The sequence below is a fragment of the Rhodofomes roseus genome, assembly GCF_022264815.1.
Source record: "Rhodofomes roseus strain CIRM-BRFM 1785 chromosome Unknown C8Q71scaffold_3, whole genome shotgun sequence".
Lineage (NCBI taxonomy): Eukaryota > Fungi > Basidiomycota > Agaricomycetes > Polyporales > Fomitopsidaceae > Rhodofomes > Rhodofomes roseus.
In genome coordinates this window covers 1,563,341-1,582,950 of record NW_025952959.1, presented here as the reverse complement: position 1 = coordinate 1,582,950, position 19,610 = coordinate 1,563,341, and the positions used below count along the sequence as shown (strand labels likewise).

At 54.0% G+C, this 19,610-nt stretch overlaps 7 protein-coding genes across 7 annotated transcripts; 2 read left to right on the top strand and 5 right to left on the bottom strand.

The window, feature by feature from the left end:
• Positions 1–750: 750 nt before the first annotated feature.
• Positions 751–2,688, bottom strand: C8Q71DRAFT_739215 (Mur ligase). The gene is made up of 2 exons (XM_047922703.1): positions 2,462–2,688; positions 751–2,392 (listed from the first exon to the last, which is right to left on the bottom strand). The coding sequence occupies exon 2, from the start codon at positions 2,370–2,372 to the stop codon at positions 807–809; it is 1,566 nt and encodes a 521-aa protein (XP_047783182.1). The 5' UTR covers positions 2,373–2,392; positions 2,462–2,688; the 3' UTR covers positions 751–806.
• A 251-nt stretch (positions 2,689–2,939) lies between these two features.
• Positions 2,940–4,241, bottom strand: C8Q71DRAFT_352167 (uncharacterized protein). The gene is made up of 5 exons (XM_047918015.1): positions 4,024–4,241; positions 3,684–3,961; positions 3,403–3,632; positions 3,303–3,344; positions 2,940–3,251 (listed from the first exon to the last, which is right to left on the bottom strand). Exons 1-5 carry the CDS (start codon positions 4,138–4,140, stop codon positions 3,016–3,018), a joined length of 903 nt encoding a protein of 300 aa, XP_047783181.1. The 5' UTR covers positions 4,141–4,241; the 3' UTR covers positions 2,940–3,015.
• Positions 4,242–5,239: 998 nt separating this feature from the next.
• Positions 5,240–12,138, bottom strand: C8Q71DRAFT_739206 (phospholipase D). The gene is made up of 27 exons (XM_047922702.1): positions 10,607–12,138; positions 10,441–10,556; positions 10,159–10,389; positions 9,515–10,105; positions 9,333–9,461; positions 9,200–9,281; positions 9,040–9,136; positions 8,951–8,989; positions 8,805–8,898; positions 8,686–8,753; positions 8,563–8,636; positions 8,419–8,515; positions 8,303–8,368; positions 8,221–8,245; positions 7,997–8,171; positions 7,892–7,946; positions 7,683–7,842; positions 7,549–7,635; positions 7,424–7,498; positions 7,357–7,374; positions 7,181–7,302; positions 6,850–7,124; positions 6,215–6,798; positions 6,048–6,152; positions 5,672–5,996; positions 5,550–5,616; positions 5,240–5,497 (listed from the first exon to the last, which is right to left on the bottom strand). Exons 1-27 carry the CDS (start codon positions 12,003–12,005, stop codon positions 5,470–5,472), a joined length of 5,184 nt encoding a protein of 1,727 aa, XP_047783180.1. The 5' UTR covers positions 12,006–12,138; the 3' UTR covers positions 5,240–5,469.
• A 413-nt stretch (positions 12,139–12,551) lies between these two features.
• C8Q71DRAFT_739203 (uncharacterized protein) lies at positions 12,552–14,501 on the top strand. Its single transcript, XM_047922701.1, has 3 exons — positions 12,552–12,730; positions 12,794–13,305; positions 13,363–14,501. Exons 1-3 carry the CDS (start codon positions 12,619–12,621, stop codon positions 14,416–14,418), a joined length of 1,680 nt encoding a protein of 559 aa, XP_047783179.1. The 5' UTR covers positions 12,552–12,618; the 3' UTR covers positions 14,419–14,501.
• Positions 14,502–14,972: 471 nt separating this feature from the next.
• C8Q71DRAFT_700693 (uncharacterized protein) lies at positions 14,973–16,825 on the top strand (the record flags this gene model as incomplete). Its single annotated transcript, XM_047920135.1, has 6 exons — positions 14,973–15,054; positions 15,110–15,262; positions 15,321–15,692; positions 15,750–15,804; positions 15,854–16,199; positions 16,256–16,825. The coding sequence occupies 6 exons, from the start codon at positions 14,973–14,975 to the stop codon at positions 16,823–16,825; spliced, it is 1,578 nt and encodes a 525-aa protein (XP_047783178.1).
• Positions 16,826–16,929: 104 nt separating this feature from the next.
• Positions 16,930–17,908, bottom strand: C8Q71DRAFT_351923 (uncharacterized protein). The gene is made up of 3 exons (XM_047918013.1): positions 17,838–17,908; positions 17,521–17,772; positions 16,930–17,450 (listed from the first exon to the last, which is right to left on the bottom strand). Exons 2-3 carry the CDS (start codon positions 17,738–17,740, stop codon positions 17,035–17,037), a joined length of 636 nt encoding a protein of 211 aa, XP_047783177.1. The 5' UTR covers positions 17,741–17,772; positions 17,838–17,908; the 3' UTR covers positions 16,930–17,034.
• Position 17,909: 1 nt separating this feature from the next.
• C8Q71DRAFT_351927 (uncharacterized protein) lies at positions 17,910–19,592 on the bottom strand. The gene is made up of 6 exons (XM_047918014.1): positions 19,366–19,592; positions 19,272–19,312; positions 19,199–19,221; positions 19,000–19,148; positions 18,233–18,944; positions 17,910–18,176 (listed from the first exon to the last, which is right to left on the bottom strand). Exons 1-5 carry the CDS (start codon positions 19,498–19,500, stop codon positions 18,252–18,254), a joined length of 1,041 nt encoding a protein of 346 aa, XP_047783176.1. The 5' UTR covers positions 19,501–19,592; the 3' UTR covers positions 17,910–18,176; positions 18,233–18,251.
• Positions 19,593–19,610: the final 18 nt, after the last annotated feature.

The following is a 19,610-nucleotide window of genomic DNA, read 5'->3' as shown; positions in this document are numbered from 1 at the left end:
CTCCGCGACAAAGTTCGCGAACGGGCGGCCCGAATGTTTAAGAGGCTGTAGGTATTCTTGTTCGACTGCTCCTGTACAATGTGGGCAATCAGTATGCGAGCGTCGGGCGAGTTCTGCGTTCTCCACATCGAAGGCGCGAGGCTGCAGGCAGGTATGGCGCCAATAGCTCTTGTTATTCCGGACAAATGCCGGCCAATGGAGTTGCTGCGGACGCGGCAACGCGCTCTGTGAAGCTCGAGAACTTCATCACCAACACGGAATGCTCAGTCATCCTTCTCCTCGTTCTTCGGCAGCTCCCGCTTCAGAGCGTTCGGCACGGTGGCTTTGCAACTCTGGGTTGTAGAACCGGCGTACTGCCTCGGGGTTCCGTTGTGCGTATGCGGGTAGCGCATACTCAGATAGCGATTGTATGTGAGTAGATGCTCTGCGAACTGAGGAGCACCAGCGGGCTATGAGAGCTGGTCAGCATTGCGCCGTCCCGTGCACGGTCAATAAACTTACAGTGGAGAGGTGTCCCTCAGCGAGGACAAGTCTATCGGCTCACCGTGACGCTACGTCTCACGGATCTCGGGATCCTGTCATGAAGCGTTTGATGGACCAGAGGAAGGGATATCCAGAGATCGTCGGTCGAGTGCCACAAATAAAGAGAGAACGAGGCAGACGGATACCTGAGGTTCATCAATGTGGTACCGCTGCTGCTGATGTTCAAAGACATCTAAGGGATTGATGAAGCGACAGCGCGTGGACTGATGAAGTCAGAACGGTGTCATGTTTTAAACAATCGTACGTCACAAGCGATAACCGTATTATTGCCGCTCTATCATGAGGACTGAGCGATCTATGAAACTGTGTCGTCGTCCGCCGGCCCTTGATCCCCCCCGTCGGCCTAGTTTCGCCAGCAGTCTGTAGAAGTCTGCGACAAGGTATAGACTACCGGCGACCACGATCAAGCCACCTTTCTCAGCCTGTCTGCTCGCCGCCCATTCCAACGCCGAACGAAGTTGCATAATCGGATCCTGAGATCCTTCGTCGTCGACACCGCTCCAGATAATTGCATGGGGGGCTAGCTTGTCAACGGCAGCAAGCAAAGCCTCACGGGGCTCATCGCGAACCCAAGGCATCCCTTCGGGAGGAGAGAATGGAAGGGCCGCCACTGCGATATCGGCGGAGAGCGACAAGAGTGGTTCGAGCGTCTGCTCTGGTGTCTTTGGCGGGGAAGATGAGAGGCCCAGAAGATATGTGAGTGTGAGCGGTCGAATTCCGTGAGAGAGGGACTCGATGTATGCCGACAGGGTACGCGCTGAGGCGACATTGTGTGCGCCGTCTACCAGCACAAGTGGTGCTACTCCTGGCAGACTATGCCAGGACAGCCTACCCGGCCACTGAGTGTCTCTGACCCCCTGCGCTATGTTTTCCGGTGTAAGCCTGTCGATCCAGGGTAGATCGACGGACTTGCGTATTCGGATGGCGGAGATGATGCCTAGCGCAACTCCGAGGTTCGCGAGCTGGTGCCCACCCTGCAGGGGTAGCAACGCGCGGATCGGATCCTCGAAGCAAGGGAGCTTGACCTCGACTGGGGTAGGAGGAGGGGGGACTTGGTCGACCGATGGGCGCGGACCGTCCAGGCTCTCATCCCACTCCCGCTTGTCGACGTTCGGCGCCATGAGTAACTCTGCTCCAGCTGGTCCTATGACGTCCCGCACGGCGAGTTCAACTTCGCAGTGACTCTGTCGTCCGAGGATGAACGGGCGCCCGGGCCTGGCGATGGCCGCCTTTTCGCGCGCTATGGCGGTGACTGTACCACCCAGAAATGCCTGGTGGTCGAGATCGACGGCCGTCATCGCAGATGCGAGTACTGTGTTGTCTGGGATTACATTTGTAGCATCGAGCCGCCCGCCCATCCCGACCTCAAGGACGACCACCTCGGCTCCAACAGTCTCGAAGATGTTCAAGGCGGTGCAGGTAAGCAACTCGAAGTTACTCGCGCCGATTCCGCGATCCGTGTTCGCCTGCACGACACGAGCGTGAGCTGAGGCGTATAGATCCATGGGTACTGGCACATCGTTCAGTGTGATCGAGTCATTGACAGAGATAAGGTGCGGGCTATTGAACCGCCCCACTTTGAACTGCGCGGTCGGCGCGGCCGTTCGGAATATAGAGGAAAGGAAAGCAGATACGCTCCCCTTCCCGTTGGTGCCGGTTATGTGACAGGTAGGTCGAGTATAGGTAGGTAGGTGCGCCTGTAGCTTGCGGATCCGCTCGAGGGACAGATCAATGGACATGTTCCGGATGCAATGCGTTGAGGACTTCGGTCCGCGGGACAAAGAGTGGACAATTTTAGCACGCGATGCCGTAGTCGGGCATATCCACATGTAAGCTCGCGGAACAAGTGCTAAGAGCAAGTTGGTCGTCACTATCAGCCGTCTGACTTAGAAAGCAGAACTATGGAGCTCGATCCTACTTTTGAGGCCGGGAACAGTGCAGCTTCGGCTCAGGCAGCAGAGGAATTACTAATCGGCGCCTTTCGCACGAAAACGAAACCGCTTCAAAGTCCTCGACGTGCTCGTAGCCGGCGTTGACTGCCAACGGTGGAAAAAGGAGTTCTTGGATCGTAATTCGGAACGACAAACTTGTTGAAAGATGGGAGGTAAAGCCGCAGGACGTGGACGTCGAGTCCACCGTGACCTCGATACCGGGAGCCAGCGGCTCTGAGTGGCAACTACAGAACTGCTTTCGGTTCGGCGTTCTCCGGTTACATAAAGATCTACGACACCGGTGCTCCTCACTACTAAAGTATGATAGTAAGCTATCTGCCAGTGATCGAGGAGCTTTCGACACCCGGATTGTCTTGCGATTGCAATAGCTGTCAATATATCATATAGAAGTGGGATTGAACAACTATAAAATCGCTCATGGCCCACGCTACTTCGTCATACAAGTAATGAAAGAGCGATATGACTGGGATTGCACCCGGCAGAACGAAAATAGCATGAGCGCAAGCTATCGGTACTACTGTCAGATACGTACTGATACCTTCAGCCAAAGCTGTCTACCAAAATGAAGACGCACTGGTATGAGCAGCATGGACGCCACTGTCGTAACAAGGGTACACCACACAATGTCGGAGGTACCATTACGCCTCGCGCGAGTCCTCCGAGACCCCGTACTATGGCGCGGCGGTGGACGTCGGAACTGAGGAGATGGGTGGGATAACGACCATGAGGCTACGGCGGATCCTAGCTTCTCCATGCCTGTGAGGTGGAAGAGTGCTTAGTCGCATCATGTATCGTGACCGTACTAACCAGCGATCTTCGCACACGCTGGTACACCAAGCGGCCAATAAGCTGCATATGGGGTTTCATTAATACCTCACACATCATGAGATCCATGTGTGGCACTTACGTCCGCTCAACAGACCCCAGAAGAACGCGAAGACAATCATAACCCCGATGCTCTTCGCGAAGAACCAAATAACAATGCATGACAGAGCCGTCAGGAGATGCATTGCAATCAGAACTTTGATCGGTTCCGGCCCTGTCAGCCAGGAACCAGCCATGATGTGTCCCACAGCATTCATGGCGGTTGCGACTGACAGAACTCCTGAGCCTATAATCCGATCGCAAGGCAGTAGCCTGAGACGAGCCATCAGCCAGCATAATCATCAATGATGCTAGATCGCTCACTGGGTATGTAGAACAGGGGTTACAGACCAGAAGAATTGCACAGAGCACAAAGCAAGATACAATCCGTATCCCTGGATGCGAAATAAGGATAGGTCGAGAATGCGGTATTCTACGTGCTTCCGAGCAGCGTGACGTTGCCTCACGAGCGCTACGGCCACCAGGCCCACAACTAGGCTCAGGAACTTGAAACTCAAGCGACGGAGATTCCATCGAATAGACGTGCGGTCAATTAGAGCTTGGCATATTAGGGAGAGCACTCCGCTCACGCCAGTGTCTGACTACAGACGTGCATGAGCGCTCGGCAAGGATACCAATACTAGTAGGACCATGTGTGACATACGCTTGCGATGCCCGAAACGAGACTGAGTCTCTTTTTGAACCATTGAGACGGCAGTGCTATGGCTGGTGTCCAGGACAATGATACTCCAAGGCTGTAGGAAGGGGCATCAAATCTCATGCGTATTATTCGGAGGAGAATACCTAACGTGCTTACCCAAACAGAATGCCCTGGAGAGAGGAAGAGCTACCATTAGAGATGACATATAGACGCTAGCTCGAAGGCAAGCGCGAACATCATGAGTACGCCCACGAAGATGGGCGCACGAATGCCAAAGTTTCGTAGTTGTTGGCAAATGGCCTCAACGACAAGCCAAAGTCCATTACGCAGCCACCGACGAACCCCGGCTTGGACTGTTGTAGCGTAATCGCGAGCTTGCATTCGAGCTATACGCGTCCTGGAAGACGCTACAGATGGTCGCAGTTCCAAAGCCGATGAAGCTGATTAATAGTTGCAACGACGAGCATCCGCCGCCGTCCGGGGGCTCGTCTAACTGGACCATTGATGTTGCCTGTATTGCATTTGGACTAGCGAGACTGAATAGGGCAGCCTTTCCTTGGTCGCAAGCTTGCGTCGCTTGTGACATCATGCTTTGTAGACGAGGAGAAAACGTCGCGTAGAATGTTGAGTCAGATTGCCCATTGGCTCACTTCTTTTCTACTCGATTACAGCACGTCACGCATGTTCGCAAAGCAAGAGCCGATGCCGGGTCGGACGGTCTGTGTTTAGCTCTATACAGCAATTCCGAATGTAAGTGATTGCTTCAGAGACAAGAGACACGCACTAGCACGAGATCGAATTACGGTGCACTTATCATGCCCTTCAAACCTCACCATCGCGCAGTTTGACGAACGATACTGACAGTTGTCTTCGACGTACGTGGATTCTTGAAGGAAGGACGTTTGCGGCGTGGACGTCATGCACAATGTCAGTTGACTGTTGAAAGCAGTCCATGAGCGCTGAGGTGGGTCGCTGCGACACCCAGTGGCGGGCTACGGGCCGGTGGTTTTGGACAGAAGCCAAACACTGCAGCATGCATGTATCCTTCAATGACTACGTGTATATTCAGCGTGGTCTAAAGCGGTGGAAAGAACACGCTCATCTGTCATGGGTGTCAGGCCTCATGTACATCGTACTAGAATTAGACGGACGACATGCTGACGTCTCATGATACGCATAGATCATAGAGTATTACCATATCGTGTGACCTGAAGCAGAGCTGTCAACGGAGCGCACACGAACGACGACGGTAGCCAAGTAACGCGGCCAATGAATACGTTAATGCATCTCAACACTGAGACAGTACTATGAACAAGGATTATTGACCTGTGGAAAGGTCGGATGATCAGGGTAATCAGTGCTACTACTATACAACGAGATTAGTCGATGACCTGGAGTGAACGTGCGTAGTGTCCTGGTGTGCGAAGTGTCCCTGTCAGAGTCCTCTTGTCAGTTGTAAATAGGTAGGGGCATGAGTCTGTGTCGAATGAGTAATCTGTATCATTCGGACTGGTAGCTGGAGTACGCACCTGTCAGCATTGAACAAGAAATTATTTGCGGCATCTTCTCCTTCCAAGAATCGGGTGGGGTAAATGACTGAAAGGGATATCATATCAGCGATAACATTTCCTGCGTACCTGGTGGACATTACCTAAGTGACCACGTAGCTCCTGCAGTAGGTGCTCCATTTCTTCTCGCTCGGATTCGTCGAAAGGCTCCGCCGTACGAGAAGTCTTGCGTCCTCGTGTCTTGTCTTCGGGCGCGGTAGCAGGTGGAGTTGTCGAGTTGGACGACGTCTGGGCATCCCCGTTGGCATGCTCTTTGCTAGGTGTGTCGTGGTGACCGGCGCTGTCGAGATGTGCGTAGTCTACGGAATGGACAGTAGTCTCGGAGAGGGGTGTCTGGCCTGGTGCATCTTGATCCCTTGATTCTGACGGAATACGGCCGAGCGGTTCACGGGAACTTGATTCCCTCACCTATCAAAGCTCCGTCAGCCATCGCGATAGTTATTCGTTGATACAACCCACAGGTTGGTTGAGCCGGTCGTGATGTGCAATGAACTCTCTATACTGCTTCCATGTTGTGACGAGATCATCGGGAACGGCATGGAACACTTTCCTATAGATTTCCGTCTTGGTGGTACGTCAGTATCTATGTCATTACATCTGTGGATGGTCTAATAGGACATGCTTACATTATGCACGGCACATGCCAACCAGACGTTCTTCCAGAACTCATCACAGACCGGATCCTCAAAGCCATCTGGATCTACTCGTGGCGTAGGAGTAGGAAGCGTCCAAGGTTTCTGACCTAGCTTCGCTGCTACCTGTTTCCTGAGAAGTGAACGGATGCCTGGTAACACCTCCTCCTCTCCAACAGCGTCGTCGCTTGCGTCCTTGGCACGAGGAGGTTCCCTGTCCATCTGAGGATTGGGCGCGGCGTTGGCGGGTGCACCGAGAAGTTCTCCATCTGACATTCGTACTTCCTCGGGTTGCCCTGCACCACCAGACACTCCCTCCTGCTTCAATTCGGCCTCGATAGGGTGGCCGATAGCCTGAGACTCCGGTGGGCGATTTTCGGCGACGGTCTTTTCCTCCAGAGTCGGTACGATTGAACTAGGAAAGCCAGACTCTTGTTCGCCCTCACGGTTGTACATCTGTCGTTCCGCGACCAGGCCCCGCTCGTCTGTTGTGAGGTCCAGGCCCTTGCTTTTGATACCGGTCTTGCGTAAAAGCATGCCGAGGTCTTTATTGCCAGCCTCGCCCGTTCCGTGAATCGCTATGGCATCTATGTGAGTCGTAGATGACCAGAGCTGCGCCTTGAACCGACCTTGCTCCACACCGTCCAGGGTGTCGCGGAAGAGGCTGCCCATCGCAGTCCGCTTCTGCCTCTTGCCGATATGTGTCACACCTGTTTCCTTGCCGTGCTCTTCCTCGTCTTCCGGATCCCACTCGCTCTGTTCATCAGGAGCTTTGGTAGGTTCATAGGCCATCAGGTCATCTTCATGCATCGCGTCAACGTCGACTCCGATATGTTCGCGCATGAGCCGAACTCTCAAAGTGTGAGCGAATCGCCCGACTTTGAATGGCTTGCCGGCCATTGTGCTGGACACTAGGATTTAGCAAGGTGGGCACGGACGCGAAGCAATGAAGCGATTCACCATTCAAGCATGTCAGTATCGCGGATAACAGCTGCTATCTCTGAATCGCGGTCTCCGCGCTGGGAACGCTCGTTGATGTTCGCACTCCCAATGATCGCGAGTCGATCATCTACTATACAGACCTGATCTCTGCTATGTCAGTGGGATTGGCGGGGGAAGCATGATTTCCTACTGACCTTGCCGTGAATGTAGACCTGAGGGCAATGTGAGTACAAGATTCGATTAGCAAATATACGCCCTTACCTCTTCTGTTGTCAGAACCCCGTCACGCAATTTGCCCCAGTTCCTCAAAGAGAGGATTGCGATATAATCGTCGGGCTAAGGGAAGTCTCAATGATAGCATCCAAACGGGAACTCGGTGGGCATACATCTATACCCTCTTTGCGTAAGCGGGCGAAGATTGAGTTAGGGCCGCGACAAATGGTACGATTTTGGCATTCCATGATTATGCGAATCTTCGCAAAGTTGAGCCAGATGCAAGTCGATTGTGAAGAGTTCTCACCGGAGTAGCATCACTGTGGTCGATGGGATATGTAAATCCAGGAATCAACGGTATGATCACACAACACTTCCACGGGGTCCTCTCTCGGTGCGCCCGAATGATGCGAGCGACAAGAGCGTCCCCGATCTTGTTTTCTACGGGCACCTCGCTCACGACAGTGCTTGAGGAGAGTCAATACTGCATACTGAGCGCGAGGGTTCGTCACTTACGATGTAATGAAGAATTGGTTCTCAATGTAGACGAAGTGCTCCGACATCTGAATGGCTAGCCGGGAGGTCAGTAAACGCATAACCCGTATGATCGAGCTTCCGCACCTTTCAGATAGGCATTCTGGATAGAATGTTCAATCCGTTCGGGCGTGCCCAATGACCACGGTCCTGCCGATCTGCAGATCTGGAACTCGCATGTCCCGGTAAGTCCCATTTGCGTGAGCTCACCAGGCCGGAATTCGGGCGGCGGCAGTAACATGGGCATCATGCGCGTGTGGTTCTAGCAGGGTCATCAGCTGCCGTCATACGCGCAACACTCTGCGTCAAACCTTGATTCTCAGGAGGTGGTTCCACCTAAACGTGAGTGTTACTCAGTCAACATAATCGAGACGCCGCACTGAATCAACCAACCTCTGCACAAAATGACGCGCCAAATCACGAGCGGGTTGCCCCACGACTTGCATGCCTACGTCGTGCCTACACCTCAGGGTGAATAGCTAACCACGATAACATATACTTCATCTTACCAAGGCATTCTTGCAATCTTGGCGCGATCGTACATATCCTCATCGGGCTTGTTGAGGGTGTGGAAGTCGCTCACACGGGGGTTGCTGTAGTCCTTGCCTATGAGAATGTAAGCAGGCGACGCAGCGTCCGTGAGTAAGTCATACCAGGCCAGATCTGTTCGGCGCTGTCTTGCATGCCTTCCGGGTCGTCGATGATGACATGCTGTGGAGTGTCCCATCTGCTGAACGGCTCAGACGCATCATGAACCAGCAGTGCAAACAGCGTACCGTCCGAAACACAGATCCAAACCTCCCATGAATGCGATGGCTTGATCTATCACGCACATCTTCTCATGCTACCAGGACTGTATGAGAACATCGCATACGAGCCAGTTTAGGAATCTTACATGCGCCCAATAGAAAGTTCCCGTCTGGAAATGCGACGGCGACCGTTGTACCATGATGTTTGGATGTAGCGATGTGAGCCTCTGTTTAGTATAGCTAGAATATAGGTTCGTCAATTGGCGGTCAGCAAAAGTGTATGTGTACTTGCTTGCTGTCCGTTGGTGTCGTCCTGTTGGACACCTCTTGGCTGATGACAGCCATGAGATTAATACCTCGAAACCAAGCCGATGTACCTACTAAAGGATGATATAGATCTTGACGCCTTCTTTCGCCTTACGCTCCAAGAGATTATCCAGCCGATACTTGGGCAAGCCAGGTCGACGCATCTGGAGCTCTAGAAACGCGAGTTCAGCACTTGAGTGAACACCAAACGAACCAACGTTGGCAAAACACTGACCAGGAGATAGCCACCAATCATGAATGTATATACACTCCGTCGCCAGCATGATAGCACGAGAGAGGTTCCAGAAATAGTCACGCTTTTGATGGACAGTCAGTCAGCGAACGATATCATGGTGTTGGAGACATACACCATCGACCAACCACTGAGCTGCGACATTGAGACGGATTGGCGCGAAGCTGTCGAACCTGTTCTTTCCCGTGTAGTGGCAATCTCTTGCGACTCGCTCGAGCGCTGCGATCCATTGAAGCATCTGTCGCTGCACGTTACGTCATCACCAAGCTCTTTGATATCTCACTTGAGGTCACCTACCTCATTCTTAGCAAATAGCTTGAGCCGCATCTGCGAGTTTTCGATGTAGAACGTATGCTTCGACACCTCATTCGCCCTCGACCGACTCTTTCGCTTCTTGCTATTTGTTTCCTGCTCGTCATGCTTGAACTCATCATGGTCCTCGGGTCCCAGCAACGGATTCGTGTTCGTTGAAGGATCGAGCATCGGTGTCACCGGCCTCGACGATGACGATGACGACGAAAATGAAGTAGCCGAAAGAGACGGTCTGTGATGCCCAGGATCGGTACCAGCACGACCATTGCTATGACGGGGATCGCCATCCGCGTGTTTCTCGTTGACATGCGACGCAGACCGGGACTTCTCGGAGTCTTGGTGTTGGTGGATGTGTAGAAGGTTCCCGATGTGGCTCTTAATTGAACTCATTTTGTGCCAGGTGTGAGGGTGGTCCTCGTGGTGCTCGACCATGGCGCTCTCGTGCCCGGACTGTGGCACCACTTCCGGGTGATCGTCCTCGAAGTGCTGAAGAAGGTTCAGACCTTGCCGGTAATAACGCGTCGGTCGCTCGATTTTGAAATCCGTGTCGATCAAGAACACGTCCCAGACAGTAAGCTATGCGTGAAGATAAGCGATGATCTGAAAGTTAATGGAGGATCGCACATTACCTCGCCGACTTCCTCATGTACCACCAGGTAGCTCTCGCGGACTGAGCACCACTTCGGCGTTTTACGCTCTCGCCAGGAGGTCGCTCGACGCCCTAGGTTGCCCTTGTTGCCTATAGTGTCGATTCGCAGTGTACCCGCCTTATACTGGGCGCCACCCGACTGCGCAAGTGCAACCATAAGTGCGCTGATTTCAAGGAACCCTGCCAGACGGTTCGCTGACGGATGCCACATCTACGCAGAACGTTATAAAATGAGACTTGCTTCAGTACATGACGTACTGACCACTGCGCGAACGAGGCCGATGAGGTAGTTTTCAAGCGCTTCACGTTGCATACGGGCAAAATCCGCTCGTCCGACATCTCGTCCTCGCTCCTTGAGGAACTTGAAGTAGGGCAGACCTAGACCTACCGTGAGTAATGAAATACATCGGTAAATACACTTGACGTACTCATCATGGGGAAGTCTGGGAGCGTTTCCACGTTTCGGAAGTATGCATTCGAAACGGTGTAGTGAGCATGTAGCGACAAGAACTCGCGCAGCTGTCGGTATACCACCCAACGCACGGCACCGTTCGCGTACTCGCACTCGATGCGGAAGACGGCCTTGTTGCCATGAAGCGGATGCAAGCTATCGCTAACGCGAATGCGCAAGCGGTGGAAGAGGATAGGAACCCGCCTATGATCCCGCTCGTCCCGTTCAAACCAGAGTCTCAGGACAAGCGCAGACAAGCCTCCCGCAATCAGCTCGTCAGTGATATTCACCGACTGCGGGACTACCGTGGACGCTGGGGGCGCATGTTGGCTCTTGTGCTGAGCCGCGATCTGGGGGATGAGGGAGCGCAGTCGATTCCACTTCGGTGCGACGTTCGCGTGCTGCTGCTGCTGCGGCGGCTGCGGCGGCGGCGGCGGCGGCTGCTCAGACTGACTGCGCTGAATGTGCGGCATGGACTGCGAATGTTGCTGAAAATAGCTGGACGGACTGCCTGGTGGGTGTGCTGTCTCTGGGTGTTTGTCCGCGACAGGACTTCCGACCTTTACCTTCTCGTGTTTCTCCTTCGCCTCCGGTTCCGCACCTCCCTGAGCTCTTTCCTTGCCTTTGGCCTCGGCTCCCTTCTCCTTCTCATTCTCCTCCTCACCACCTTCAATCATCCATCGAATTTGCGAGTGCTCCTCTCGCGGGGTGTCCAGCCGCTTCTTCATCGCGCTCCAGATGTCATGGCCCGCCGCGCTATCACGTCTTCTTGCCATCTTCTCGGCTCTGTGCCGTTCGCGCTCGCGTTGGTGGGGGTCCTGGTAGTCCATGGCGTCGCGGAAGGGGGTAGTTGTACGGAACTCAGAGGTGCGGTCAGGACCATCGCCCTCGTCCTGATTGGTTGGCTCCGACGCCCGCTTGCGATGCATTTTCGAGTCGAAGCGTCCGGACTGTGAGAGTGAGTAGCTCCGTGAGATGGAACGGGGAGGACCTGTGCGTCCAGAAGGCGTGTCCGGAGGTGGTAGACGGACACCAGAGCCTGAGGAGAGGCGCGGCCTATGCCTGGCCTGCTCACGCGAGATGAGTGGTGACGGTGGTTCGTCGTCCTGCTCGGGTGAGTCCGTCCGTCGAGATACCTCCTGCGCAACCGCAGTCGGAGCTGCTTCGCCGTGCTCATCCGGCGGTGGTTGCTCATTCGCGTTGCCTTGGACCGCGTCAGGATTCACAAGCCGCTCGGCTTGGTTGGTCTTGCCGAGAGGCGGGGTGAGGGGGTGCTCCGGACGGTCATGGTCTGTCTCGTGGTCCTCTAGTTTGTGTTGTATGGCATCGTGGACGACGTCGAGCAAGGAATGCGGAGGTCGTGCGACGCTAGCCATCACGACGACTACTCCTGCTGCGTTCGAGTCCGGTGATGGTGTGTTATGGAGAAAGTGTGCAAGAATGCAACATACGACACAGTATAAGGAAAGACAGTCACTTCGGAGGAGACGAAGCAGGGCGTAGTCGAACAATGTACCCCGCGTCGTGCGAAGCGCCGTGGGCACCGTGCAACCGACACGTTGAAACTCCGAAAGCACGGAGACTAGAAAAGTTCCTAAAGGGTTTTTTCGGAGGGCTGACATGTTCAGACTCCGAAGAAGCTTCGTACCGTATGTAATTTGAACCACGAAAAGCTCATAAAATATAATGTTATGGAATGCTCCCAACGTGCTCGCTGAAATGGCATACTAGCCTGACATTAAGGGAGCTACTCACCCCCAAAAACTATCCCCAACGTACTGTAGGTTGCGGCCGCTGCGCCGTGCCAATGCCATGCCGTGTGAGGTCATACCTGCCCAAACCGGCACACGTGAGCGCGTGTATTAGTCAGCGCCTTCGTTGCACGATCGGCCAATAATTTACATAAATCAAGGTGTTCTCATCCAATTCTCATCTGGTCCGTACAGTGCAGGCAAATATCACCAATAGGCTGTACCTGTGCCTCAGGAAATGGCGTCAAGTTCAGTCCCACGCAAACCGTGCGTGCGATGCCATGAGACTGTGCACAATCCCGCCAAGTTTCTCATGGAGTGCTGCAAGTGCCTACGTGCCTGGCACCATCGTCAGTCATCTGCACTCAACATGCTCGCTTCTCGTATCTGCTGACCACCCATGCATTGTTTAGCCTGTCATATCCCTCCTGTAGCTGAAGCAGAAGTCCTGCAGCGTATTGACGCCGACTTGAGCAACCGGCCTGCGGATGGACTGGGAAGCTGGGTCTGTCGTCGGTGCTCGAAACGATCGAACGATACAAGAGAGATAGTTCCAACCAATGCTCCTGTGAGAACTGTGGTCACTGCTCCAGATGTATCCTCTTCGTCGCGTGTAGCGAACGAGAGACCGTCATCGCATATGCCTACACAGTTTGTGTCTCAAGCATCGGAGTCACGACCGGATCGATCCACAAGTGCCATAGACCTTGAAGGACCTGCTCGTTCATATGTCCATGTCAACGAATCTGTATCGCTCCCCCTTGAACCGATCAAAGAGGCAGAAGCAGTGCGTGCCTCCTCTTCTCAAGGACGACGCCGGGAAACACCACATATAGACCTGCTGCGGCCTCCCCCGTTGAAACGAGTGGCGACGAAGACTGCGAGTCGCTCTCGACAAGATGCTCCAGCAGATACCAACGCAGCTGTAAGTCAACATGTTGGTACGATAGCACAGCATGGAGCTGACCATTCCGTTATACAGAAGATCCGACCACCACTTCGCAGCTCACAGATGCTGCAGCCTGACATCCCGACTGAGCGCTCTTCGCCGGCATTCTTGCTGCCATCCTCAACTGCCTCCTCGCCCCCACTCACATGTTCTCCCAGCAATGATACACCGTCGGTTTCCTCACAGGCGCCATCACGGCTCTCTACTCCTGCTTCCAATGCCACATCTCTCTACGCATCGTCGGCACCTCCTCCATCGTCGCCTTCGCCCTCGTCCTCGACTCAACCAGATAGCACCCCAACACCGAGTGTGCGAGCCAGTTCTCCGCGCATTCCCTACGTCATGAAGGGGAAGGAGAGGATGCCAGACTTCCGCACCCTGATCTCTGGTTTACGCGCAGCGGGTAAGCTGAATGGTCCACCCGCCCTAGACCCAGAGGTGGTCCAATCGGATCAGAAGGACGCGGACTCGCTCTCTGACCAAGAGTCGACTCCGCGCCCTTCCGTTTCCGGCAGATCTGCAAGATATGATACGCACGACATAGATGATCTATATGCCACGCCTCCCCCGACGTCCGAGTCTTCGCGTTCCCGCGGTCGATATGACACCCACGACATCGACGATATGTATGCAACCCCACAACCGGAACTGCGCAATGTCCGTGCAGACACTCACAACATCGACGACATGTACGCCGAGCCCGCACTACCGGCACGCGCAACGCGGCCACCGAGCCGGTACGACACACATGACATCGACGACATGTACGCAACTCCCGCGCCAGAGTCTATCCGTGCTTCTAAGCCGGCTACTGCCTCCCGAAGTATGGACGCGAGAAAGGACAGTCGTACACCACAGCGTCCGTCCGTACCGGAACTACGGCTCGTATTCGATTGGCAGAACGAGCGGTTCCCGAACGGGCGTGGAGACGCGGTCTCTGCGATTTTGGAACACAGAATGGAGCGAATTGAGCTTCGGAAGGCAGAATATGAGCCGCGAAAGCCGAGGAAAGTGGCTGCTACGCAGCGGCTTGGAAATAAAGACAAGCGGCGCAAGGAGGATGAAGTACTTGTGTTCCAGACTGCATGATGAGATAAGGTTTGATGTACATATGTCACAAAGACTAAAGACCGCCACCGCTCCGCTCCTGCGATAGCGGAGGCTTAGACGAATATGCCATCAAAAAGTGAGTAGATGATCAGAGCAAGAAAACCCCGAAGGAGAGGCAAAAGTGTAGTAAGAATGATGCATAGACGCAGCAGATCATTCAGTTGACATTCATCTCATATGTCAAGAGGAACCATAGAGGGAAGCACGATCAGATTGAACTCGGGATGTAATAGCCTGAGTGCAATTAGTTCCTTGCCTACTCTGTCCTATGATTGTTTCGGAGTTGTATGGCTACGCCCAAGATATGGGCGCTTATTGCGGATGTACAGTAGCCTCGTGTTGGATCGATCAGATCTCGCCAGATCGGGTTTGCGGTGACACAGAACAAACTTTCGAGTCAGTCAGAACGCTCGTACGTGAACAATGCCCGACTACACTTCGCTCCATGGTTCACACGACATTCATTCTGTCTACTACGCTGTATTCAGTTGATATCACGCAGAAATCAACATCCATACCAGATAACTTGCGCAATGCAGTCTCGGGTTCCAGACCACCTCAATAGTAGTGGTCTTCGCATTGGATTCTCTGCAGAGAAAGGCAGGGGCGTATACGGTAGGTCATATTTTAAAGCACTTACTCGAGCGAGCTATCTGAAAATTTTTTGCAGCTGCTCGTCCTCTCGAGCCGCGGACCGTCATCGAGATCAGTCCGGTGCTTCTGTTCTCCGCTGCAGAATACAGAGAACATGGCCGCCATACTGTGTTGGACCACTACACTTTCAAGTGGAAAGATGGGCGTATGGCCCTCGCTCTTGGCCTAGGTCAATCGGTCTCGGCACTCAGTGGTCCCCTACTACGTGCTGACCTTGCTATCGTCAGGATCTCTGTTCAATCACTCGCAGCAGCCCAATGTGTCTTATACCCTTGATAAGGAGACAGAGTCGATAAGATATACGACGACTCGTCGGATAGAAGACGGCGAGGAGCTCTTCATTTTCTATGGTCATAATTTGTGGTTCGACGCAGTAGACGCAGGTACGGTTGAACCGATCCTCGAAGATCCTGACGATGGGTGGGGAGGACTCGCCGGAGTCGATAATGACGAAGAAGACATATCAGCACTGGATATACAGATTTCAGTGTACGCTCACGGCAACGCACAAGACGTTATTCCGGAAGACGAGCTGCCATTTACGCGGATCAGACTTGTACGGGATGATGAAGAAGACGAACTAATTGCGATAAATACACGTCAGTCTTCCTCTCGGCACGTACTATAATAGCGTGTATACTCACAATAACCTATAGAGCCAGCGTGGGTAGTCGATGTGCCCGATGCGCGGCATACAGCCACAATGCTGAGGTACAAGCGACCTCAATTGCAGAAGTGTGCCCCACTGATTGTCACCTAGCTGGCTCAAGAAGAGTGGGATCGAGACTCCCACGATGTCGCATCTAAAGAGGATCCGAAAACAAGACGGCAGCCTGACCGTTCTCCTCGCTCTCACGCCAGAGTACCCGCAAGTTCCTGCGCTACCCGACGTCCCCGGATTGTCCGAACCATACGTGGTGCACGTACCTAGCACGGTGGCCCTGACGCAAGTCTCGCTGAAGCACAAGAATACGCTTTGGCCGACCGTGTATGCGCCCAGGCGGAAGGGGGAGGCAGAAGAATGGACACGAGGTAAGGCACTCTGGGCTTGTAAAGCCATGAAACGCGTGGTGGAGGAGGCGCAAGATGCGGGGCGCCGCGGCGAAGTACGCGGATTTTCATTCACTGGCGGGCGATATGTAGCTTATCTCGGGACCTGCAGCTACCGATCACTGCGCATGTGCCTATTCCATATGAGAAGGAAACTAGGGACGCGGCACAGCTACCAGCTCCTTTCCTAGCGCACGACACCAGGATGTCTACCAGCCATCCCCTCCGTCACGCTGTCCTTAACACTATCCGCGCCGTCGCCGACTACCGTGCCTCGTCCTCTACATCGCTACTGTCGACACCCACGCCACCACCCATTCCACCACCGACGGACTCATCCGCATCCATTCCCCTTCCAGGTGCGGCCGGGACCTCAAGATTCGTGGCCGAAGTGCAAGCGCCCCAGAACGGGGCCCATTACCTTCTCACATCTCTCACGCTCTTCACGACACACGAACCGTGCATCATGTGCAGCATGGCGCTGCTCCATTCGCGCGTCAAAGAAGTTTTCTACTTGACACCGATGTCGAGGACAGGGGGATGCGGAAGTGTTGCATGTGTGCCTGCTCTGAAGAACGTCAACCATAGGTATAACTTGGGCAGATGGAGATATCTCAAAGGTGAACCAGGAGCAATGGCGGACGAAAGGAGTATCACGATTGCAGATGACATAGACGCATAAGCATAGCGTGTTGCAATCTAGTAGAGGTAGTTATGCGACGGAACTCAGCCATGCAAGGTGGAAACTCTCTTACTACAGCGGTGGAATGTTTCTAACACGATCTGCTCGATGCTCTAGTAGCCAAAATGAAACAAAACATGCTACTGGACGCTGACTGAGTGGAGAGACAGTAGGTAAAGGACGTGCATATATGCCACGAAAGCTATGTATCACCCCCAATCGGCTCTGAGGTAGTAGCCAAATCCGCGGCCACGATGTGCTTCACCAAGGTCATGTTGTTCTTCCACAACCGCGGTCGCAACATCTGCCGTTGAATCTTCCTCCGCAACACCGTCAGTAAACAACGGCGACGCCGGGACCGAACTCGGAGTGCTCGATTCCACCGCCATCGCCGCTTTGTCTGGTGCGGGTTGGATTCGAGAGGGTTCCCCTTGACTCGGGGTGGACGCGGGAGGCAGAGGGCCAACTGTCGTATCTCCTCTCATGAACGTCCGTAGGCCCGTCCGCGTTATGCGCGTTATGCTGGGGCAGTTCGGATCCGGACATGCGATGTCACTGTCGGTAGTCATCCAGTCGTACGGAGACGTAACACGCTGCTTGGCCGCGAGCAGAGGGAGCAGTGCGCCTAGTACAATGATTGATCCAATTCTCACGTCGGCACACGCGCTCTCTTTCGAAGATGTTGCCAGACCTACCTAGTGAATATATGGAAATGCCTTGTCCAGGAGGGAGCTTGAGCATCTCGCCCTCGAGTGTGAAATAGTCGCCAGCTTTCGCTCCACATAAGATACGCTTTCCTGGTGGACAGATTACTTCGACGCGGAGGTCGTACAACTGAAAGCTGTGGTCGACATCCGGTGCTCCCAGGTTGGGGCTGCCGTCCAGACTCTCGACCTTCGCGCGTGGCTGAGACATTGTAGCCCTTTCGGCTTGCACACAGAGATGAACTAAGACGGTGTGGTAACAGTACATAGTCATCCAGTCTGCAGTCAACATCAAACTGCTCACTCACTGCACGAGATTCAAGGTGACGGACAGAAGCAAGACAGTTAGCCGCCTAGCCGCCGAGGGCTGCGTCAGCGTCTCTTACTAATTAGCGTCGATTCGGCGACCGGACCCATAACTTGAGTGGGATGCTGGCGTCGTGGGCACTACTATGGATCATATCTCCATCACCTCCATAGACAACAATGGCAGGGACATCTAATCCCTACATGCGGGGCGACCCAGGAGGCACTTCATGCACACAGTAGACTGGTAAGGCAAGGTGTCTTGGCAGTTATTGTGTGTGACATTCGACATACAAACACCCAAATGGTCAACCAGTAGCCAGGGCTACATAGCTACAAGTCTGTATGTTGTGTACTCTTCAGCCTCGCAATGGCAGCACAGCAATAGTGAACGCACCTCCGAGTACAAATGCCTTTCACTGACCAGTCATCTGCATCCTCATCTTGTACGAGCCGAACGGACCCACAGTCCCCGGCGGACCGCCCAGCTTCCTCCCACCAGGTCTCACCGTCGCCGCCGATGATGCGATCGACAGCGCTGGTGAAGCTCTACCATCCTCGTTGATCTCTGCCAGCTCCTGGTCCGGCCTTCGTGCTACCGGCGCTGCGTGCACTGGGGTTGTCTCGGCATTCAGGACGCCTCGCAGCAGTGCCCGTAGCTCCTCATTCTCCCGTTCTAATCGCGCGAGCTCAATTTCGCGCTCGAGGGCCCACTCCGCGGCGGCAATTCTCCGTTGTAGCTTCTCAGGGTCGTCATTATCGTCGACCTCCTCTGAGAGCTCCGCTTCACCGCCCTCCTTTGCGCCCTCACCGCCGTCGCCAGCCTGATCTTCACTGGATTGATGCTCTGCGGAGGGTGGTGGAGGGACCTGTGAAGTTGAGGCCACAGGTTGGGATGACGTCTCTACTGTCATCGCAGCCTCGCACGAGGGAAGATCCTCGCCGCTGAGTTTCTGGATGAGTGCACGCAGCAGCCGACCAAGCCGCGCAAGGCTCTCGGAACGTGAGTTGTTCTCTGACAGCGCAGCATCGAGTGCTTCTGTCTCACGTTCGACGATCGCGTTCTCGTAGTCACGCAGAAGTGCGAGCTCGCGCTGTTGTACTTCGTACTGGACGATCGAGCATTGAGGAGGGGGAACGCTGCGAAACCCAAAGAGGACTCACAGCACGGGCGCGAAACTGGCTCATCACGTTCTCCAACGTTTGCTCATACTCGCGTATTAAGGCATTGAGTTGCCTATTATCGTTCTGTAACGTCTGGTTCTCTGCAGCCATCGCAGCGTTCATGCGCTCCAGCTCTGCGTCGTAGACCTCTGTCAAAAGCGTTAGCAAGCTTCCGTACAAAGGCTAACGCTTTCTTCACCCGTCGGCTGGTCTAGATTGAATCTAGGAGCATATGAGAAGAAGAACTGGCCGTAGCAACTAGGACAGCTTACCGTCTCAGAACGAACCCTGTCTGCGAGTGTACTGCCTGGCTCTGAGATATGGTAGGAGTTAGTACTATACTGTACGTATAAAACGCCCGCACACCTTGACACCGCTCGTGAGGTTGTGTATTGAGATGGACATCGAGCGGTTCTGGGTGAGATGCTCAGAGACCTCCGTGAGGAGAGACCATATCCGCATGATGTCTTGTTCTCCATTTGTCGAGTCCATTACGGCCATTCCCTGAGTTAATTGAGCAGCCAGTTGAGAGCACAACCCAGTGGGCGTAAGTTAAGCAAGAGTATGAGTTGAGTATGAGAGTTGTATCAGGCACGAGGCGCGCGGCCCTG

Bases quoted from the DNA above. Each gene is read 5' to 3' on its own strand.
- C8Q71DRAFT_739215 (XM_047922703.1), bottom strand. From the start codon at position 2,372: ATGTGGATATGCCCGACTACGGCATCGCGTGCTAAAATTGTCCACTCT.
- C8Q71DRAFT_352167 (XM_047918015.1), bottom strand. From the start codon at position 4,140: ATGAGATTTGATGCCCCTTCCTACAGCCTTGGAGTATCATTGTCCTGG. The intron at 3,962-4,023 runs GTATGTCACACA...GCACGTCTGTAG, and splicing joins TCGTTTCGGGCATCGCAAGC to TCAGACACTGGCGTGAGCGG. The intron at 3,633-3,683 runs GTGAGCGATCTA...GGCTCGTCTCAG, and splicing joins ACCCCTGTTCTACATACCCA to GCTACTGCCTTGCGATCGGA.
- C8Q71DRAFT_739206 (XM_047922702.1), bottom strand. From the start codon at position 12,005: ATGGCTAGCGTCGCACGACCTCCGCATTCCTTGCTCGACGTCGTCCAC. The intron at 8,369-8,418 runs GTAAGATGAAGT...CCTGAGGTGTAG, and splicing joins AAGATTGCAAGAATGCCTTG to GCACGACGTAGGCATGCAAG. The intron at 7,947-7,996 runs GTGCGGAAGCTC...CCTCCCGGCTAG, and splicing joins CCAGAATGCCTATCTGAAAG to CCATTCAGATGTCGGAGCAC.
- C8Q71DRAFT_739203 (XM_047922701.1), top strand. From the start codon at position 12,619: ATGGCGTCAAGTTCAGTCCCACGCAAACCGTGCGTGCGATGCCATGAG. The intron at 12,731-12,793 runs GTCAGTCATCTG...TGCATTGTTTAG, and splicing joins CCTACGTGCCTGGCACCATC to CCTGTCATATCCCTCCTGTA. The intron at 13,306-13,362 runs GTAAGTCAACAT...TCCGTTATACAG, and splicing joins CAGCAGATACCAACGCAGCT to AAGATCCGACCACCACTTCG.
- C8Q71DRAFT_351923 (XM_047918013.1), bottom strand. From the start codon at position 17,740: ATGTCTCAGCCACGCGCGAAGGTCGAGAGTCTGGACGGCAGCCCCAAC. The intron at 17,451-17,520 runs GTAGGTCTGGCA...TCATTGTACTAG, and splicing joins CATTTCCATATATTCACTAG to GCGCACTGCTCCCTCTGCTC.
- C8Q71DRAFT_351927 (XM_047918014.1), bottom strand. From the start codon at position 19,500: ATGGCCGTAATGGACTCGACAAATGGAGAACAAGACATCATGCGGATA. The intron at 19,149-19,198 runs GTGAAGAAAGCG...CGCTTTTGACAG, and splicing joins CAATCTAGACCAGCCGACGG to AGGTCTACGACGCAGAGCTG. The intron at 18,945-18,999 runs GTGAGTCCTCTT...TCGATCGTCCAG, and splicing joins GCCAGTTTCGCGCCCGTGCT to TACGAAGTACAACAGCGCGA.